At 36.5% G+C, this 22,906-nt stretch overlaps 1 protein-coding gene across 2 annotated transcripts in view; it reads left to right on the top strand.

The window, feature by feature from the left end:
- The window catches only part of LOC121873530 (YTH domain-containing family protein 3-like), a 34,758-nt gene extending 12,321 nt beyond the window's left edge, over nucleotides 1-22,437 (top strand). For both annotated transcript variants that reach the window (XM_042377133.1, XM_042377134.1), the window contains exons 2-6: nucleotides 1,724-1,746; nucleotides 2,068-2,181; nucleotides 4,198-5,802; nucleotides 12,938-13,054; nucleotides 18,160-22,437. In XM_042377133.1, coding sequence (XP_042233067.1) covers nucleotides 1,724-1,746; nucleotides 2,068-2,181; nucleotides 4,198-5,802; nucleotides 12,938-13,054; nucleotides 18,160-18,393 — 2,093 coding nt within the window. In that variant the 3' untranslated portion in view covers nucleotides 18,394-22,437. The remainder of the gene's footprint in view (nucleotides 1-1,723; nucleotides 1,747-2,067; nucleotides 2,182-4,197; nucleotides 5,803-12,937; nucleotides 13,055-18,159) is intronic.
- The last annotated feature ends 469 nt before the right edge of the window (nucleotides 22,438-22,906 follow it).

Below are 22,906 nucleotides of genomic sequence, written 5' to 3'. Positions count from 1 at the left end.
TACATGTACAGTACTATATACAATAATCAGTCTCCATCCCCCTGTCCATGTTAACGCCTTTTGTTTTTGGCCCTTCTGTACTGTTTCCTGCAGGGTCACTGATGTTGGTATTAAGGTCATTGCGACCCACATTTGATGCTTCATTGTTCAAAGGAAAATAATATATAGCCCATATCTACCACTTAATTCGTACACAATTACCACAACTGGTTTAGGGTGCATCTTAGAGATTCATATAAAATCACTCTTGGTGTCACTGTGACTTCAGTTTCCAGCTTCAGAGAGCCTCTAAAAAATATCCTTTCCAGCTCAGATCTTCTACATTGTGTCATGTATGGATAGAGATTATTAAAGTATTCTACAATTTGCAGGGAATTTTATATTACATTATATACAGGTTACAGGTATATTGTTTACTGTACATGTATATGTACACACAGTAAAAAAGTACCGCACGGATTATGTGTGTGAAACAATATGACACCACGGATGAGGGATAGTGAAATACTGTATGTATGTTGGTCCTGTATTATGGTGGTAGTCCTGCTTTCCTTGCCTGAGGTTGTCCTCGCATATCTATTGCTACCATAGGTAGGTGGAAACCTTTGCCAGACAGGCACGCATACTAACCCTCCTGGCACATCAGGTGATGTATGGATCATTACGGAAGTCAGCAGACCCCTCCTGCACGATACCTTTTTTACTGCGTGTATGGCACTATACTTTATTTAACAGCGTTATTACAAAAACAGATTCTCGTTGATAGATTTATATACATTACTGTATATAGGGGTATATATTTACCATGTGAATATGTGATCTACCCAGTAGTTGAAACTGTTTTTCTCATTAGAATTTGATGTTTTATCTCACACATGATGTGAAAAGAAAATTGAGTGCATCAACAAGAATTTGTGTTAATATATGGCACTTGTTTAAGGATGACCTTTCTTATGATTCACATTTCATGTTAACAGCTCTCCTTTAAATCACCATTGATGCTGTTTTGGAGGGATTAAAAGCTGTTTTAGAAGGAGAATGTACAGTTGCGGAAATGTGTTTCTACGCCCCCTGTGGTAACCTGTGTCTCCAAACGGCCAACCTACGGTATATGACCTATAGCAAACCTTTCCATCAATCACTTCCATCGTTACACGACCAGTACCCATTCATTCATAAATAGTGATACTGCTACTGTGACGGTGCATTTGGAGACACAGTATACCACAGGGGGTGTAGGAACACATTTCCGCAACTGTACCATGTCTGGATAATAAAAGGAGAGGACTCTTGCCACTCCATTTACTTTGAGATGATGCAAGATGTTATAAGTTAAAGTGTCAGTGGGTAAGGTAATGGGTCAGTAATACTGTACGGTACACCCATTTGGGTACTATACAATGTATGTGTCTGATTATGGTGGTAGTTAAGCTATTATACTGCAGTAACTTTGTATTGATCTCTTCACAAATAGTGGCCAGGGACATTGTGTGTTTGTAGTGTTTATGTGTCTGTCTGTCTAGATGGTCATTTGTCTGCGTACAGCATCTGAATTAGAATACTGTACTAATTGTGTGAAAGTGACCTTGTGTTGCATTTTGTGATAATGGGTCTGGACTAATAATGTGAATTATTTAGTTCACTCTGTTTGATATACTGTGCTGTTACTGATACGCTATTTAACCAGTAAGATGGATATATATATTTTTACTTTCCTTTTCAGTGCCAAATGGGCCCAAAGATCAGGTAACTTGAAAGTCATAGTTTGAAGTTCCTCCTCATCTTGGTGTTGGTAATGTACACAGTGCTTTATGGTTTATTTCTTCTGGGATGTTAATGAATTTTAACCTTTTATTACTGTATTGTAGTGAATAGTTCAAATTTAATCCACACTGATGAATAATATTTTCTCCATTGAGCTTTTAAAGTTTACCTTTAAATATTCTCCACCAGTAAAGTGATATTTATTTATTACTTTTTAAGGCTTCAGTATCCTAATTTTTCTACCTGTAGTTGTGTGTAACCAACACATTTACTGAACTGATAGACAGTCTAACTTTGGCGCAGAATTACTCGTCATTCCAGAGCTACACAAGTCCCATGACTTCATCGATGGCCGCGGCTGCAGCTGCTTCTGACCCGTATATGTCGTCTTACTATATGACCTCTACCCCATATCAGGTTGGTTTTAATTTGTCTTGTTTATGTATATTTCTCCCCTTTTTATGGATCATGTATTTTGTTGTACTTAATATTTTACTTCAAATGCAGTTTATTCAGTCTATGTGAATGGACTTCACAGTGACTTTTGTCTTATCCCATGCCACTCTATAAAGAAAAAATGGACCGCTTTTCCTTATATTTTAAGTTTAAGTGACATACAGTATCTAGCTCACTTGCTTAAAGTGCAGAAAGTGCTTATGTTATGTCCTTAGTGTTGTAATTTGTGTCACTGTCATTAGCGCTAACAGATGTTGACCTTTTAGTTATATATCAGTAATGAAGCAGAGTACTGTACGGTACAGGACCATCACTAAACTTTACACTTGATCATATTCTTGAAAAATGGGTTTTTGTGACCTATTTATGGGGAAAATAGATTGCAGTAATTAGCTTTTTTATATTCAACTCTGGTTTTACATTACAGCATTACAACATGCTACAATAACCAGACTTTATGTGCATTATCATACAATAACACCAAGTTCCAATTTGATGGTTAGTTTTATGTGGCTTAAATCATTTCCACATAATAAAGAATAACAGCACTTGCTTAGTTTTCAAATGAAAACTAAAAGGATGTTCCTCCCACCAATAGTGAACATTTATAAGCTCTGTTCAGTAAACATTTAGCATCAACCATGTGGGCTTGGTGTGTCACGTCACAGACAGGATATATTTATCTGCCCATTCTGTATGGATAATTGGGAATTAATGGGGTTTTAGCATCAAGCTGGTGGGGATCTTGTTGTACTGCTAAATCTGGCTCACACATGATATGAATCATACATTGCCTCCCCCTTAGGGATTCAAGCCCAGGACCACTTGAGTTAGTGAGCCTCTCAAACACTGGAGTTTGGGGAGAGTAGTGTCCCCACTGACAATTCTTTGCTCTTGCCACTTTGGTAATGCAGCCCACTGTGTAGTTAACATGCACAATACAGTATTCTCAAGTTTATGTTTCTATTATTAATGGCGAATTTCTATTTATTCATCTTCATTGTTATTCCCACACAAAAGTCTGCGGTAGAGATATAGAAATGGATTCTATCTATATACAGTACCCTATATACCTGGTTTTTCACCTGACTAGGCTCACATAAGTCTGTTCTCTGGAGCATAATTCAAAATGTAATTCAGACATATTAATTAAAGTTTATTCACATTAAAATCAGTGGTAAAGAACTGCTTACAGCTAAAAAGGATAGTACGTACTGTAATTGTAATATTATTTCTTTAATGGAGAATACAGTTAACTGTTTTCTTGTGTCTTTGTATTACTACCTTTGTCCAGTACACCATCTCAACCTTTGTCTCTATCTGTTATCCTATCTTCCTTCCTGTTAGGTAGAACAATAGAAACAGAAATCTCCAAAAAAGGGGATGATATGGTAAGGAAGAACAGTGCAAGAAAACTGAAGATAGCAATGGAAAAAGAGCTGAAATGTCAAAAGACTCCTTCCACACATAATTCGTACAGTACTGTACTGTACATACTTTTGTTTTCCTTTTGTTGAAAGATTATATCTATTGAGGCATTTATCATTGTTTTACACATTATCACATCTTAGTGTAAGAAAATTTTGACAGCTTCACATTATTGATTGATTATTTTTTCAGTGCATGTATTTGATTATTCATGCTAACAAGGTCATGTGAGCAAAGTAGTCAGTGTATCTTTCTAACAAATTGTTTCCATTCATATGTTGAATTCTGTATATAATCAGTGTGGCAGCCCTAGAGCTGATGTGTTAGGATCTAAAGGTGAAAGGTTAAGATCACAGCTATGAATAAAAGTAACACCTAGCATAAATTTGCACTTAAGTGCTATCCACTTAATATATTAGTGTTAAACCTTGATTTTGAAGGTATGAGGATGTAAGTAAAAAAATAGGAAGATAAATTTAAATGTCTTTCTTAACCCATTATGCTTATTTACTGTCAGTATATAATACTGTAAATGAATTGTTTCCTCAGGCATTCGGAGTTGGTGATGGAACTTGGAGCAATGGGGGTGACCACATGCAAACTTTCCTTGGAGGCTATGGGGGACAGATGGGATACGATTCACACAGTGCCATTGAAGGCATGTTCGGTAGTGGCAGTTTCGGTGGATTCAACCCTCCAGGCTTTAACTACGGTTTCCACGGAAATGGTGACTACAGTGCATGGGGAGGCTCAGATGTTCGGGGAGGAAACAAGCCATATGATGACTATTACCAACGAGATAATTTGTACACTGATGATCGTGTAAAGGCCCTGGATCAGGGCGTACAAGGACTTACTATCGCTGATCCTAAAACTGGTCAAGACTTACCCAGAGATGGTGGATCAGGAATTGGTAAAAATGCATCAACAAATGGAAACAGTGGAGTTGAGGTTAAGCCAAATGGAGGCAGCAGCCCAGGGGGTGACACATCTGTTGGTCTGGGTCAAACTAAAAAAGGCATATCATGGGCAAGTATTGCTTCACAGCCAGCTAAACCACAGCCAAAGGGGAGACGTGATAAAACCACTATGTCCTCAATTGTCCCTGGTCGCCATATGGACATTGGGACATGGGAAGGTAAAAATGGTGGTGGACCAAAGCCTGTGGCTCCTCCCCCAGTACCACGACCAGCTTGGGAGGCTCCAAGGGGTGGGTCACGCTCCACTACCTCCACCTCGTACTCTACGCCACCACCGCGTACCCCACCCCAGGTGCCTCCTCCACAGCCAGTGCAGCCAACAGGACAACCACAGCAGACTGGACAGCAACAAGAGCAGCCACCATTGCAACCTCTACAAACATCTCCCCAGCAGCATCAACAGAATCCTCACCAACAGCATGTTCATCAACAGCACTTGCATCAGCAGCATCAGCACCAACACCAGCACCAACACCAACAACAGCAGCAACACCAGCACCAGCACCATCAACATCAACAACTCCAGCAGCAGCTGCCACCATCACCCCAACAGCAACAGCAGGCTCCTCCACCACCCTTGCTCCCAAGTGGGGTCATGCATGCACCAATGGAACTGCCCCCATCCCCCCAGAGTGGACCTCCTATGTCAATACCTCAGCGTGCCCCTCTGCCTCATGTCCCTGGACAGATTCCCGCAGAACTGCAGCCAGATGATCCAATCCTTGAAGGACTTCGTATGCGTAATGATTACAACCCAAAGGACTTTGACCTTAGTCCTAAAAATGCACGTTTCTTTGTGATTAAATCTTATTCAGAGGATGATATTCACCGTTCTATCAAGTATGAGATATGGTGCTCCACAGAACATGGTAACAAGCGTCTAGACGCTGCTTTTCGTGAAAGAGAAGGCAAAGGGCCTGTATACCTTTTCTTCTCTGTGAATGGATCTGGGCACTTTTGTGGTTTGGCTCAAATGATTTCCATGGTGGACTACAATTCATCTTCTTCTGTGTGGGCTCAGGATAAGTGGAAAGGGCAGTTTCGAGTGAAGTGGATTTATGTCAAGGATGTTCCCAACAACCAACTACGCCATATTAGGTTGGAGAACAACGAGAACAAACCTGTGACCAATTCCCGGGACACCCAGGAAGTTCCTTATGAGAAGGGCAAACAGGTCAGTAGTGAAGATTTTGTTTTCAAATTGGTGTTCTATTAATTACATACAGTAGTGTCTAATGTCTGGAAACTGTACTGAAAATTGTGTAAAAATTGTGTGTGGTTAGCCTACCTGTAAAGGTCATTGAGTAACAAGTTAGTTTCTTTGGGTAGTTTTTACTATGATTAAAGTTTAAATTTTTTTTTTATCCTTTCTTGCCTTTTCCTACCCAATGCAGGGTGCCCAAAAACAAGAGCAAATTTAAACATATTATTTTTCCTCATTCATTATGATTCATTCATTCTTAATGCATTAAAATATGTGATTTGCTGTGGTAATCCCATCTGCAACAAAGCTTCAATTCTGGTTTACCTCTGTTCCTCCACTCAAGTCGACATCACCCATCAGTACCACATTCCTCCCCTTAAACCACTCTATAACATTCTGCTTCCTGAATTTCCATCACCCTCACTTTTAGTGCATTATTTATCTTACCATCCTACATTTCCATCTCCTTGGTCTTTCTTTCTACCTTTTAACTCCAATATATATTTTATACACATTTTGATAATTTTTTCCCCATTATCTTAATATGTACATATCATCTGAGCCTCACATTTTTGTGTGTGTGGTTATCATTTTAATATATGTGTACAGTAATTCCTCACTTAACGTCGTTGGTTCCGTTCCTGAAAACCGCGACATTAACGGAAACAATGTTAACGGAATAAATTTTTCCCATAAGAAATAGATAAAATACGGGAATTATGTTCCCCAGCCTCCCTTTGCTCCATAAAATGCATTACATATACATAAATTCAATGGAATTTTTATAGAAAATAGTATATATTATACATCCAAAAAGATAATTGAACTAAATCATTTTGTATTGTGCTCCGTGATGGCAGATAGTACTTACTGTTGTGGGGGGTTCGACCTAGCGCAACACCGCACGTTCACCTTTCTCAAAATGGTTTAAAACCTCCATTTTCGTAGCAAGGCAAATGGTCTTATGTTGCTTCTTCACAACACTAACATCACATAGCACTTGATGGGCACTGTGGAAGCCTAACAAAGACTGGGGACGCTGTTACACTCCGCGAGAGAGCGTAGTGCGCCAAGATGAGGGAGGGTGATGTGCCATACAAAGTAGTCCGTCACGAAATTATACCGAATCGGCGGGACGTTTTCCGAATCATGGTATCTAAAGAGTAGCGACGTTATAACGAAACAGCGTTGTCGGGGCAACGTTAGACTAGGACTTAATATACAGTATGTTTGGGACCAAATCTGTCTACCAGTGTTGGTATGTGTCTGTACAATACAATATTTGGTATATGGACTATCGATTTTTTTTTGGTATGTACCTATGTTTTTTATTATGTTCATATATATATACATACAGTACATATGAAGGTCATTCAATAAGTAACGAGACAAAATTAATATAACTGCATCTTTCTACGAGTTTTTTTTTTCCTGTGGCGAAAATGTCTTTCACTGACTCCGTAACCAATTTTTTATTTCTTTCATCACCTCTTAATTATTTGAAAAATGCTTTCCACGTAAAGCTGTTTTGAAAGGACCAAACATGTTGTAGTCTGTTGGTGCGTGATCTGGACTGTATACGGGGTGCGGCAAAACCTCCCAGCCCAGATTTCTAATCATTTCCTGTGCATGCTGTGTACTGTGGGTGTTTATACTTTGACAGGTCGTCCGGCACGATCTTCATCCACAATGCTTGTTCGACCATTCTTGAATTGTTCAACCCACTTGTAAATGTTCCCTCTACTGATGCAATTGCTTCATATTGAAGTGACATTCTGTGATGAATTTCGCAAATGAATTTAAAAAATGAATAACAGAGCGTTGTTCTTCCAAGGTGCAAAATCAAATGGAGCGTTCATCGTTAATGCAACACTTACTCGAGCCTAATCGAATGAACTGACTAAACAAAAAGATGAAGATGTAGTTTATGCATGTCTAAACATGTCATAACATGACTGCTGCGCTTGCCTCTCCCCTTTACCGTCACATCAAAAAGTTTCTTTACCTATTAAATGACCTCTCGTATTTTACATAAAATGTATGTCTATACAGTACTGTACATGTGAGTATCATCATCATTATCATCTTCATCAATATTTATGGTAGTCTTTCGTGTCTCTGTGGGTTACTTGTGATTCCCTGATGGCAGCTTTCCATGCTGTGCAGACTAATGGTCTCTTTTGCCAGGTTCTTAACTCTAATGTCATATCATACAACCTCTTTCTATGTGGTTTTTCAACATAAATAATACCTGCACAATATAAATAATAAAATAAGTTTTTATACATATCACTGAACTTTTAATCTGTTAGCAAGGTCTACTAGGGAGAGGAAGACAGGCTGGCTGGCTGGACCTGTTACAACCTGTCCACACTCGGGCATGGCTGCCACACCAATATTTATTACTCTATAAATATTTATATAAAATGAATGTCTCAATATATAAAATTCAAAATTAGGGAGGCTGAAATTGATCCAAGCTTATAGTTTTTTATCAGTACTGTATCAGCTCTCAATTATTAGTAATTCTTAAGATTTTGTTGCCGAACTGTAAGATACAAATAACATCAACAAGTTTTAAATAAATTTGCTCTCCCAAACTGATTAGACATTAGTAAGAATGTAAGACTGTATCAATATATTATATTGACAAAAGAAAAAATATATATGCCTTTTGTCAGACGGCTCAAGCAGTAAGTCTAATGAGGTTGACATTAAAAAAACGGGTAAGATTAGAGTAATTCAAGGAAGAAGATTTGTTGCAAGTATCATGCATGATACTTCAAAGAAAATGAGTTGAAGGTACAGTACATACAGTAAGTCTTTTGTGAGTTGAAGGTAGCTACAGATAGGTACAGTACAGTAGCTTATTGTGAGTTGAAGGTAAACACTGTAAGTTTTTGTGAGTTGAAAGTAGATATTGTGAGTTGAAAGTAGATATAGTAAGTTTATTGTGAGTTGAAGGTAAACACTGTAAGTTTTTGTGAGTTGAAAGTAGATATAGTAAGTTTATTGTGAGTTGAAAGTAGATATAGTAAGTTTATTGTGAGTTAAAAGTAGATATAGTAAGTTTATTGTGAGTTGAAAGTAGATATAGTAAGTTTATTGTGAGTTGAAGGTAGATATAATAAGTTTATTGTACATTGAAAGTAGATACTGTAAGTTTATTGTGAGTTGAAAGTAGATATAGTAAGTTTATTGTGAGTTGAAAGTAGATATAGTAAGTTTATTGTGAGTTGAGGTAGATATAATAAGTTTATTGTACATTGAAAGTAGATACTGTAAGTTTATTATTGAGTTGAAAGTAGATATAGTAAGTTTATTGTGAGTTGAAGGTAGATATAGTAAGTTTATTGTGAGTTGAAAGTAGATATAGTAAGTTTATTGTGAGTTGAAAGTAGATATAGTAAGTTTATTGTGAGTTGAAAGTAGATATAGTAAGTTTATTGTGAGTTGAAAGTAGATTTAGTAAGTTTATTGTGAGTTGAAAGTAGATATAGTAAGTTTATTGTGAGTTGAAAGTAGATATAGTAAGTTTATTGTGAGTTGAAAGTAGATATAGTAAGTTTATTGTGAGTTGAAAGTAGATATAGTAAGTTTATTGTGAGTTGAAAGTAGATATAGTAAGTTTATTGTGAGTTGAAAGTAGATATAGTAAGTTTATTGTGAGTTGAAAGTAGATATAGTAAGTTTATTGTGAGTTGAAAGTAGATATAGTAAGTTTATTGTGAGTTGAAAGTAGATATACAGTCATGCGCCGGTTAACGTCCTAGATACGTTCTTGGAAACGTGATGTTAACCGAAATGGACGTCCGAAATTACATAAACCTATCGGATTTATTCTAATGGGGGTTCCAGGCACCCAACCCCAAGTTTCCCATTTTACAACCATTTAGACAGACTAAATATATATATATATATATATATATATATATATATATATATATATATATATATATATATATATATATATATATATATATATATATATATATATATATATATATATATATATATATATATATTATATATAATGTTATGGCAAATATCATAAACACACATAGGCATGGCTAGGTTTATTACAAAGTGATGAAAAGGATAATGTAAAGTGGGTAGTCCACAAAACATGTAGCCATGTCTCTCTTTATTTGAGTTCAAAGAAGTCGGTTTTCTCTCACTTCAGGACGCCTGAGTCGTCCGTTTTCTCTTAATCTTAGAGTGCAGTACACCAGACACTTATTTATTCCTTAGTAATGACACAGAATTTGATATTGCAACTGGGGTTGCAATTGTTGAGGCAACTTAGATATGTCTGATTACAGTTGGAATATTCAAGATCCATTGTGAGTGATGTTTAAAGCTTCAACTGTCTTTATGGTTGGTAAAACTTGTCAAGTCTGTCAGTCTGAGTGGCATGTGTGAGGCCTTGTGTTTGTACAACCGCTAAATATATAAATATATAATGTTATGGTAATTATCAGAAACACACACAGGCATGACTAGGTTTATTACAAAGTGATGACACAGAATTTTAAATTGCAACCCCAATTGCAACTGGAGTTGCAATTGTTGAGGCAACTAGATATGTCTGATTACAGCAAATGTGTTATTGTCAATTTGTGGGTGAAAGATTTTATCCTCAATAGATGTAGATTAACATTACACCTGCAGGCAAATGTTTCAAAAAAGCCTAATCAAGGAAGCATATTCCTTTAACACATAATGTCTGACCAGTATGGGGAGGATCATCGTGTCTCCGTCAGGGGGTCGTGGAGTGGTGGTCCAGCAGGCGTCACAGATTTTTTTGAAGTGTCCACGGACGTATATGCGATTTGACGTTGTTCGGTCGGACGTTAACCGGCGCATGACTGTAGTAAGTTTATTGGGAGTTGAAAGTAGATATAGTAAGTTTATTGTGCGTTGAGGATAAATAAAGTGGTTTATTTTGAGTTGAAGAGTAGAGTGGGTTCCTTGTGAGATAGCACTGTTTCACTACACGTAGTAGTGAAACTTCCATAACTTTGAAAACAAAAAATAGGATCACTACCCTAGCTAAAATAAGCAAATAATGAATCAAGATACAGGTATACTGTATAGTACTGTATTTGTATTCGGTGCTGCTGCTGAAGTTATCACATGGTTTACTGTAGTTGTATTTTTATCAACTGTGTTTTGTATACATTTTAATGCATAACAACAATGATTTAGTTCACTTAATTAGATAGGTTAGATGGGACTACCAATTATTTATTTATTTAGAACAAGGTAATAATTTGCCTTCCTTTCACTCCTTAATTATGTAATTTAGTGTACTGTATGCTTTTGGGAGGGTTTGTAAAGGGAAAAATCTTCATGATCATTATGGACTAGGCATACAGTATCAGCAGGTGAAACTATTATAATATGTAATTATACAGTAATGAGGTCTGGATAATGATTTGGAATTATCAGAGGAAGTGGCTACCAATGCAGGTCCATTACTCTGTGTATTTTGTGAGTGAACTGGAAGTTTGTAGTCTATGTGAACAAAAAGCAGTCATCTCGCTTGTGGGGCGATGTGGCTTTATTATGCATGTTCAGTGAGCCTCAGCGTGAGATACAGAATGCACACCTAATTTAAACAAATCTATAATGTCATTAAGATTATCTATGTCTATTTGGTTCCTGTCTGCTTTAGTAAATGGTTATTTAGTACACACTGTGCATACCCTACTACTTATCTAAAGTAAAGTGAAAGCTGGAACTGGGTTGGTAGTCACAGCTATGAGTACTGTACTGAATGAATTTAAATGTCTCGGGAAATGTTGAATAAACCAGTTACAAATTCGTTCATTTATCTAGTAGTTTTATTTAAAATAGGTAAATATAATTTTTCATGAGATTAGGATTAAGAATTTTCCTTGTTAGAAAATCTGATCCTTTGTCTGAGTTTTCAAGTTAACAGGTAAGTTAAATTGTAAGTCTTAAACCGAAAGACTGAAATGTTTCTATTTTTTGGGATGCAGGATATTGGTTTTTATTAAGTGCTATACATAGCTCAGTTGGTAGAGCATTTGTCTAGTAAGTGAATAGTCATAAGTTTGATTTATAAATAAGTGGAAGATTGTTCTTCCTCACCACAAATAGATTTGTCAGTGTATATCTGAAGTCAAGAGGATGTTCAGCATGTGATAACATTTTCAAAGCTTTTCAATGTTCTGGATGACCTTGGCCACCACACTTGTAGTTCAGTGGTGATTTTTAGCCGTGTTTGTAATACAGTACAAGGAAGACTAAGAATATGGGCCTTGCCTTTCGTTTACCCAAACACACACAGGAAGAGAGAAGACTAAGGCTGTTCCTTCTCTTCACTTCATAGTATTGTTGTTTAAACTGTCCTCAAAGTTTCGTATTTGGAGTGGATAACAAATTTGTGTCCTTGTTAGGGGGCATATGTATGTGGTACTTACAATTGTTGGACAGCCATGTGACTAATACAGCAACTCGACACTTTCCAGGCTGTGGTGGTGGATCAGTCCTTTTTTATAAAATAAGTTTTCTGAATCAAATGTGTATCATGATTTTTCATCCATTAATTTGTAGCTTAATTGTTCTACGCCTCACATGAGAAGAACTTGGCTAGTAATAGTTAGAATAACATTCAGTACTCATTTGCCAAGTTGCCATCTAGTTAAAAAATAAATAAAAAGCATTCCCTCAAAATACCTTTAAAATATGCCATTTACATTTATATCATAAGATATTGAATGGGTTCGGCATCAGAAGGATGGGAGAGGCCGCTTTTAACCAACGTGTCTTTCCCCCTTCTAAACATCTCCACTTCCTCATATAGTACGTGCTGAATAAAACAACTGTGTGATGGGTATTGTACTGTACTACATCTGAAAACCCAGGAAAGTCCCTGCTGTCTGTTTTAGAGGTGTTCTTTGACTAATGATGTACTTTCAGAAGTTTGCTTTAAATGAAAAGCAACATGTTGAAGATGAAGTGATTCATTCTCAATACAGTATTTCTACTGAAGGTTCATCTTTCTTTATAATGACTGTAATGTTATTTATATGATATGTGTAACACAGAGTAATAAGACATAGTGGTATTTTACCAGGTGCTGAAGATAATCAACCAGTACCGCCATTCTACTTCCATATTTGATGATTTTTCTCACTATGAGAAACGTCAGGAAGAGACTGAAACTCGTAGGAATCCAGGAGCCCCGTACAAGGTATGTGAGGTCCAGCAACGTTTGAAGAACAACATCCTGACATAGTATTCTTAAGAGTGGATGAAAATAGCCTAGGTCTTTCCTGAAAACAATTATCCAATTTAGTCAACTAGCTACTTTACTAGGAAAATTTATTTTTTCTGATGAATGCATATATTGTACTGTACTGTTTGTTGTGTGGAGATTATAGATGTGGGTATCCATAATACTCAAGATGAGATATGAGTTATTTTTTAATATCAGGTACTGTAGTTGGTATTCTTAAAGGTAGATCATCTTTGATGACAGTAGTTGTCAGTTCATTTTTATGCACTGAGTTGTGATTCATTATTGACTTCAATCCATACATGTGTATGATAGTATGTTTATCAAATATAGACACTTTGAATCTTTTAAAATTTTAGATTAAGTCTAATATTCTTAAAAAAGTAATTTAAATTTGATGTCACATATCTGTTTTCAGTCAGTTTGTTATTAAACTTATGGCCTCTTACTGAATTTGAGAAATTAAGGTGAGAATTGTTTCATGAAACTAAATATTTATCAAGAGTTGATTAAGGTTTATAATGAAATTGGTATTGTTATTTTATTTAAAAAACACTTAAGAGTTTAAAGATTATCTTGTTATTTTTCAATTTAGTCATGAAACTTGGTAAGTGGGTTCAACTGTATGGTCACCAGGGCACACGTGTCTTGTGATTTATGCCACTTACTTTTGTCTGTAGTTCCAAGTAAATTCTCTTACAAAATACAAATGCAAGACCGTATCCAGATTATATTTTGAAGATGTGTTCATCGCGTTTTACTGTTGTTGTTGTTGTTTTTTGTTTTTTATCCAGCCTTGAAAATAATAGCCACAGTTGAATTTGATAATAATGACCTCTACCTGTCTGTCCAATTGAATTTGTTAATATCAGATTTCTGATTTAACCCCTTGTGTTTGGGGTCCCCTCTGAGCTGTGTAAAATCATCTGGTGTTTCTAAATGAAATTACAAAAGTGGTATCCCCATAGTGAAAGGATTAGTATCCCCTCTAAAGTGAATAAAATTGTCTTGGGTTAGCCAGATAAAATAATAAATTAAAAGTGACATCCCCATAGTGAAGGGCTTAAGTTTACTTTGATAAGACCTTAAAAATTTTTACTATAATATCTTGAGAAAATACAGTACTTGCTGCAGGGCATTTGGTAGCATAAAATTTTGGAATGTGTGGAACCCCAGGGTTAGGATTTCCTGTATCCCATTCACTTTTCAGGGATCCCAGGAGTCCAGCCTTTAAAAGTTAGGGTCTGTCATACTTTGACTTTAATCCTCTTAGAGGAAGTTTTTACTGGTTACCCCACTGCAGGTCTTTTTTTTTCTTGAAATTAAAAAAAAAAATTAAATTCAGTCTCTGTAAGTACTTGACTTACGCCCACATTTCATTGATTAAAGGATTTTGGAAGTTATGTTTGAGGTTTGTGATGTGACATCTCAGTGTCTGGCATAACTTAGATGAAGCTGTTCCTTTATTTATGAAAGGGATACATTCCTAATAAAACTTTTCCGATACTGAAATTTTGTAGACCAGAAAGGATTTTCCCTCTTATTGAAAGGGAAACATAAGGAATCCATTCTGGGGAGACTTATCAACACTTTTTGTAACCAAAACTATCTACACAAGGGGCCTCCAAATTCGTGGGGATTTGGTTCTCAAAATGGCCGTGAATCGCCAAATCCGCGATTAACATTTGCTGTTGGGGTGAAGGTGTTACATTTTTACTTGTGTACAAAGAAATGTATATTCCCTTTATGTGTTTGCTCTTAGGACAATTATTTCTATTACCTGTAGTATTGTACTGTATATGTGTGTGTGTGTGTACAGTATAGACACACACACACACACACACAAACACACACACACACACACACAAAACACATGCAAATAAATAATACAGTAAGTCCTCGTATAACATCCCGACTACTCAATTTAATGTCGTTTTTGCGTCGTTACGGACTACTTTTTACGACGCGTCATCCTCTCTCAGCGACTCACCACCCTTCTCCGCTCCTGCCCTATTCCTCCTCCCCTCCCGCCATCCGCCTCCTCCTCCGCATCACTACCCACCACACACTTGATCCTCCACCTCTGCCCGTCAGTGAGTGCCAATAGTACAAACTTATTAGTTTTATTTACAGTGGTCCCTCGGTTAACGAACGCTTCGGTTAACGAATTACCTTCCATAAGAATCTTCAATTCGGTTAATGAACAAAAATTCGATTTGCAAAATCCTTACGAAAATCATGTTTAGTTTTGAACATCAGCTGAGGGGGTACTCAGCCAATTCAGTAATCTGTTCTATGTTTATATTTGTTTCCAATGGAGTACAGGGAACTAGTTAGTTGTGCACCCATCAGATGCGTGGGTTGGCCACCAGGCGTCAGTCTGGCTTTGTTTACAATCGAGAGAGCAACTATTTTGTTGGTGTCTTGAATATTTATTCATTTTTCATTTAAATTATTGGTCATTCTGAACTTTAGTTAACATATTGATAATATATAGTGCAGTGCAGTGTTGATTTAAAGAAAATAATCTTGAATTACGCATAGTGAACTTAAAATTTTATTGGTGAAATGACTGCATCAAGCATGGGTCCCCGGAAAGGTGATTTCTCCTCCATCCCCACTTCCTTCTCTTCTCCCTTCTCCACCCCCACTTCTAATTCCCATCATCATCATCAACCAGGATCCTTCTACATACACACCTCAAAGTAAGTGTACTTTACTGCATTTTTTTTTTTTTTTAAATATAGTTTGTATGTACTTTTTGGTGAGCTGGAACCAATTACCCAATATCCCATTGAAACAATGGATTCGGTTAACGAAATTTTCGGTTAATGAATGACCCTCTGGAACGAATTGTGTTCGTTAACCGAGGGACCACTGTATATCTATACTGGATGCTATTTTCTATAAAAATGCCATTGATTTTCTGTATATGTAATGTATTTCATGGGGCAAAGGAAGGCTCAGGAATGTAACTCCCATATTTTATCTATTTCTTATTGGGGAAAATTGATCCACTTAACGTTGTTTCGCATAATGTCGTGTTTTCAGGAACGTAACCTCAACGTTAAGCGAGGACTTAATGTAATTGGAAAATCCTCTCACAAATAATTATAAACAAATTTATTAAAATGTGAGTCTACCCTCAAGCACGGACTTGAGGTTAGACTCACATTTTTAATAAATGTTTTTTCTGGTTATTTGTGAGAGTATTTTTCCATTATTATTTATTTGTATGTGTTTTGTGTCTGTGTGTGTGTGTGTGTGTGTCTACACACACATATATACAGTATATACGTACAATGCAGGTAAAAGAAATAATTGTCCTAAGGACAGACACATAAAGAGAATATACATTTCGTTATACTGTACACAAGTAAAAATCCCCCCCTCCCCCGTGCGCAAAATTTATTCATGGATTTGGCGTTTCACGGCCATTTTGAGAACCTAACCCCGCAAATTTGGGGGGGCCCCCCTGTACTTTTCCCATAGACTCCCATTACAAGACTAAATTTATATGAAAAAATCCAAAAACATCTTTAAGTGCCAGAAAATGCCATAGAACATGTTTTTAATGACTATTTTTGTTGTGCACTATGATTACAAGACAATAATAAGCATATTACAATAAGTTAAATTAATGCAGGGGAGTACAATACAGCAATAATTACAGTATGAGCATATTACTTTACTGTACTTAAAGAAAAACTGGACAAGATTTGAAACAAGGTGCACAGTATGAAATGTTAAGCCAACATCTATAATATTTATATTGCTGTGGTAATACATGACGCCTATTATATAATTGGAGAAACGTTTTTTATGGAAAAAAGTATGCTGTACCCCTGATGAGTTATTGCGTCATGCTAAATTCCTCCTTTATTTACACGGCATGAATGCTGCTGTCACATACACTTTGAGCCAGTGATGTTTTATGTCTTTTCCATGCTTGGGTAAACCATAATGAGCTGATGGCAGTATAGCCTTCTGCATTCTCTCTTATGAGTTTCATGTCTCTGAGGTAATTTTTCACAACCTCTGTCAGGTACAATAATCATTTATTTTTACATTTGTGTGGACTGGGAGTAACAAGTAACCCTTGGGAAAGGAGGCAAGGGTTGTATCTGCCTCGGTACTATTTCTCACATTTGATGGTTTAAATTATTTGCAATTTTTTGGGTCATTGCTACCTTGACCTTTGACCTATCAAGGTCATATTTTTTGTGTTACACCTAAGGGGTCTCCACAATTAATTCCTAAAGCAGGTTTGACTTCTGACACATATATACATGTTTTTTGATAATGTGTCATTTTTTTTTAAGTTCATCATCTTTGATGTTATTTTCTGGAGAAAGGTGTTGTTATACATTATAGAAAAATGTCATTGTCAATTTTAATGTAACTTTCATCAAGGAATCTACTGCAACAAGTAGTAATTTTCTCTGCAGCTTCAATCCAGAGTTATTGCCCCCCAAAATGAGAATTCTTAATTTTGATGACCATCATCTTGACCTGAACCTCACAAAATAATTCAATGCTTACTGTATACCCAACTTAGTTCATCTATGATGCTAGGTCAGATTTTGTATAGATATGGGTGAGATGTGCTTCATTATATTATTAATAATGGTGCATAAACACTGACTAACACAGACAGGGTTATTCCAATACCTCACAAATCCCTTTGGGGCTGAAGTAACAAAATTTATAAACAATTGACAATGCTTTTGTGAATTATCAGTTTTTGTTATACATTGTTATATTGCTTGATAATTCTCTCTTTGTTGTTGGCTGCTTCATCATTTCTATATGTTGAGTGTTAGTGAATTTGTCCTTCTCAAAACAGAACTGACAACTCTGAAATATAAACCACCAGCTTTTATTATTAATCAACTTTATTGTTTATTTGCCAAAGTTTATAGCTACTGTTTTACTTGCAGGGACAAACATCACCTTTATTGTTTGTGTTAGAAGGGGCAGATGGATAAAATTTTCCTCGGAGTTCAAGTTTTTTCCTCCTGGTATTATTGTGTTGGTGATAAAGTTTATTAATTTAACAGGAGATGGAACGAGATGATCGCCGTAATGACCGTATGGATCATCGAGATCATCGCGACCATCGTGATCATCCAAGAGACCACCGAGATCATCGAGAAAACCGCGACCATTATCACCGTGATCATCGGGATCAGCGCGAACATCGTGACCACCGTGACCACCACCGAGGTGGGATGGGTGGAGGGCGCGGGCGAGGTGGACATCACCATCCTCACCACCGTGGTGCACGCAACTAACTATAGACTGAGCCACAGTGTATGTTAACTCCCTGTTGAGATGATTACCGAGGGACATGATTCTGTGACATACAAAAAAAAACTTTATAGAGAACAAATCTAGTTTACAATTGTAGACTTGGCCTGGTGGATAATGTATTTCAAAAAATTAATAAATATCTTATGGACCATTGGCTCTTTTATGATTATGAAATGAAATAAAAACATTGCTGGACAATCTGACCAGAAAGTTTTGTAGTCAAGAGACTCCAAGCTGACAAGTGTTTTTAAAGCAGTGAAGGGACTGATTTTCTCGATTCTGGAACTAGGTGACTGCATGTGGTTAATTGATTTATGGAGGCTCACTAGTGCCCTCTTCGAGCCTCTGAGTGTCTGCCGACTTAAAACCTAGTGATGAGGAAACTAATCACTAGGAAATGGAAAATGCTGCACTGCACGATACACGATATCATAATATGTCCAGCCAGGAATATTACTCCGTAATTGTGAGAAGTGTAGCAGTGCACTGAAACACTGTTTTCGTCCACTGTTCAAGTTTAGACAGGCACCCATTAGCACCAAACTACACCAGCCTGTTTGTCAGCTTAAGTGATATCACAGAGTAAAATAACTGTCACGAATGATTTGTCATTGTTTCCTGAAGAACACTTGGCATCGAGAACTACAAAGAATATGCCACTGTCATTGTTATCCTTTTGTTTCTTTCACTGTTGTGGTTAGGGGAATGGAACACAGTATATATATTTAATCTAATCCTCCTATAATCGTACAACTGCGGCTTGTATCAGAGAGCCAGATGACTGACAGAACCCACACGGGGGACCTGAGAGCTACCAAGCAAAAATGAGTCGGGCCCACCAGCCGCCTCACTTTTTAATACTAACAAACAACAACAATTTTTGCCTGTGATTGGATCCTTGGGTATAGCATGGGAATTGAGAATTTTAGTTCTTTTTGTCATTTTATTGAGAAGTTGGAAAGTGAAAAGTGAAATTAACCAGTGTGATCATATTTGTAAGCAATGGGTTCAGAAAATGCATCAGCAAAGACAGGCAGTGGAAACTAGTGAAGATTTATATCATCGGCTTGGGGCTGTGTAGAAATGATGAACAAGAAAAACATGGAATGTACTTCAGTGTTTATTTCTTAGTGCCTGAGAGTATGGTATTGTGTAGTTTAAAGTGATATTGTAAATGATCTTGAACATAAAAGACTTGAACCACCTCAGACTCAACTTGGTTTGTCTCAGCAGTGCCTCATTTAACTGAAATAACTGTAGTTGTTAGTGTTACCATTTACTGACATCATCTAATAATTGATATAAATAAAAAACTTATGGTTCAGTGGAATCACTTTTTCAAAAATACTACCACTTCAAAACCCTATCAAAAAAAGACAAAAGATAGCCTATAAATTATGAAATGCAACTCTAGTGACCATGGTATGGATGTGCTATCCATAAGTGATGACATAGAAAATGAACTGTTGACAGGCCAATGAAATCAATGTGGAAAAAACTGGGAGTGAAGTTCAAAGCTGGCATTTGCTTGGTGCTGTTGTGAAGGTCACTTGTGCTTGTTGGAATGCTGCCATTTATCAAGACCACCTACCGTTGTGTCCTGCTACCCTGACCCTTGTTGTGCCCTCGCCACAGAAGCTGCATGGGCTACTTCAGCAACAGTCTAGCTCTGATAGGCTGCCTCTTGTTTGTCAGGGATGTGTCAGGGATTTAGCTTTAGAGGGAACAGCTTACAGAGCAAATGAACCAGCATTATCATTTTCTGTACCTTGGGGCATGTGCAGTTTGTGCGGTTTGGGCATAAGTGGCTATTACTGCTCTTTTTATTTTTTATTTCCTTTTTTCTTTAATGTTTTGCAAGTTAAAATTTACAGCTCATCAGGCTACACATTTTTATTTGTTTAAAAAAAATGGCAGGATATTTAGACTTGTGATCACATCCAGTAAAATTTTAAGTGTGGATTGAGTGCCTGGAGGAAGTCTAAATGATCTTAATCCTTTTAATCATACTTTTATGCACAGGTGTTTGTTGGACTTTGCCTTAGACTTCCTTAGTTTTTTTTTTCTTGGAAATGGAATATTTGTATTGCACTTGATTTGCAAGTGTGTGTAATTGAGGTTTCTGATCTATAAATTGTCTTGGAAGTCAGTTGTGCCAGTCAGTTTTTTGAGAAGAATGCATTGTTTAGCAGGTGGTCAGCTACTATCATTTGGGGAACTTGACCAAGCTACTGAGTATTTTCTTACCCTCTATGAATGTGTGCATTATATTCTCCAGATTCCAAAGAGAAGAAGTGTATGTATTAAAATATATGTGGCATGGGATTGGTCTTGTGATGGTGGTAGTCGGCCACTGCCAGTGTGTGGTGTTCTCCCATTCTCTATCCCTATAACCAGTAGCTTAGTTGTGGGTGCCAGTGCGTGGGTTTCAGTGGTATTTTATATATTACCATCATGTTTCTTGTATTGAATACTGAGTATTGCTCTGTAACCTATGTATATTTTTTCTCGTACACAGATGTTAAGTTGACTAGATATCCATATTATAGTTTATGTATCGGCTTTATAGCTTCATTTATAACACGTCTGCATTAGTAACTGCCTATAATTTTAGAAGTGGCACTGTCTGCTCTGCCCCTCAACAGTATTTGAAAGTGTGTTAAGTGGTATTTGTTAAAATGTCATGGATATGAATTCACGTGATTGACAATTGTTAAGAGACCCGATCAGACGAGAATTGGAAATGAGATTTTGGTGGAATAATGGTGTTAAGGAAGCAAATAATTATATGCATGATTGTTACACTCAATAAGAGTTGTGTGTATGTGTATATGATGATTGTTATTACTTCATATTGATTATTTATATAAATAGTTACAAGTTCCATACCTGGTAATGGACAAAGGAATGTAAACCAGCATTGGTGACCTCAGATAATATAATGTTTATTTACCTGTAATTTTACATCAATGACAAAATCTTGTGTTACACATTCCCCACAATGCTCAACGTAGAATTATGGCCTTCACCTCCATAAGGGGAATAATCATGTCAGAAACTATGATTTTTGTTTGGAAACTTCTCTGTAGACACATTCATTATGCATCCCATAGCTGTAAAGAGTATAAGCAATAGATCCATACAGTCTGATTAAATGATAGAATCTTGCAGTAGTCCATATACTTTAAGTTGAAGGTCATAAGCATATTAGTAATTATAACAATGGGTAGTGCCTAGAAATGTAAAAAATAATGGACCAATGCCTGGACTGAAAGCCACCTATTGGATTATTGTACAATATTGAATGGCTCAATTGTTGACTTATAGTTTCTGGCCTTAAAGAAATGTTCCTATGAACCAGATCATTGCCACTAATTGCAACAAGAATGAACACATTTATCTTTATAATTGTATAGGTATTAAATATTATATGATCCTCTAAAAAGTGACATAGGTTGTCACTTTATAGGTTTCACCTTTTGTGATTGATGGCAATGGTTATACACGGTGGGTAATCATATGAACAAAAATTTCATAGTTATTTGGTATCAATCCGTGAAATGTCTTTTTCCCTACACTCTTGTTTTGTAGCAGTACAATGTTTGAAGAAGAATGATGTAATATTGAGAATTTGGGTACAACATTGAATGGAATTTCAGTGAGAAGACCCATGAAATTTAGTTGAAGACCTCAGGTATATAAGTATCATATGGAAAATATCTTAGAAGTAGAATTATATTTGGAGATCATACATACAAGTGAAATGCAGTGAGATTGATGTTGAATATTAAATAGTGTAATAAATTCAGAAAAAGGAAATGGTTACTGTTTTATAAGAATGATGGAAGAGTGCCAGAAGCTTTGGAAATTTTTTAGCTAATGTGACATGAAATGATATGTATGTATAAGGTTGATAGTTGATGCGTAGAACATTGTGGGGGGCAGAGCGGTGCGGTTATGTGGTCTTGGCAGGTCCCACCTGTGGGAATAAAATGTTCATCAATAAAACAAAATGTACACAGGAACTTTCGAGTCTCCTTGGTGCCTTCCTGGACAGTGCCTCATATTACCTCGGGTGATGGTTGACATTCACCTGCCAGCTTCATAGTTGTAACAAGGATCAAGTAGATTGTTTTTGAAAGAGAGTGACTTACTGTTTGAAGAATATAACATAATGATAATATGTTTATGAAAGAGAGTGACATTACTGTTTAAAGAATATAACATAATAATGAGAGATCAAATAGCATTCACAGGCATTTTGAAATTTTTTTGTTTACCAGAATTATAGAAAGTAGGAGCAAAATGAACATGTGGTGCTGTATTTTTTTAGTTCTTCTGTATATAAGATGTTTCAGACGTTTGGGAGTGGATGTGTCAGCAAGTGATCAATTTAATCACAGAGTAACAGAGGGAATGAAAAGGTAAAGGATATGCTGAGAAAGTTTACCTTGGGAGAGAGGGTTATGTCAAAGGAGGCTAAGATTAGGATTT

Source organism: Homarus americanus, unplaced genomic scaffold, assembly GCF_018991925.1.
Source record: "Homarus americanus isolate GMGI-L3 unplaced genomic scaffold, GMGI_Hamer_2.0 scaffold30858, whole genome shotgun sequence".
Classification (NCBI taxonomy): domain Eukaryota; kingdom Metazoa; phylum Arthropoda; class Malacostraca; order Decapoda; family Nephropidae; genus Homarus; species Homarus americanus.
This window is presented reverse-complemented; position numbering and strand designations above follow the sequence as displayed.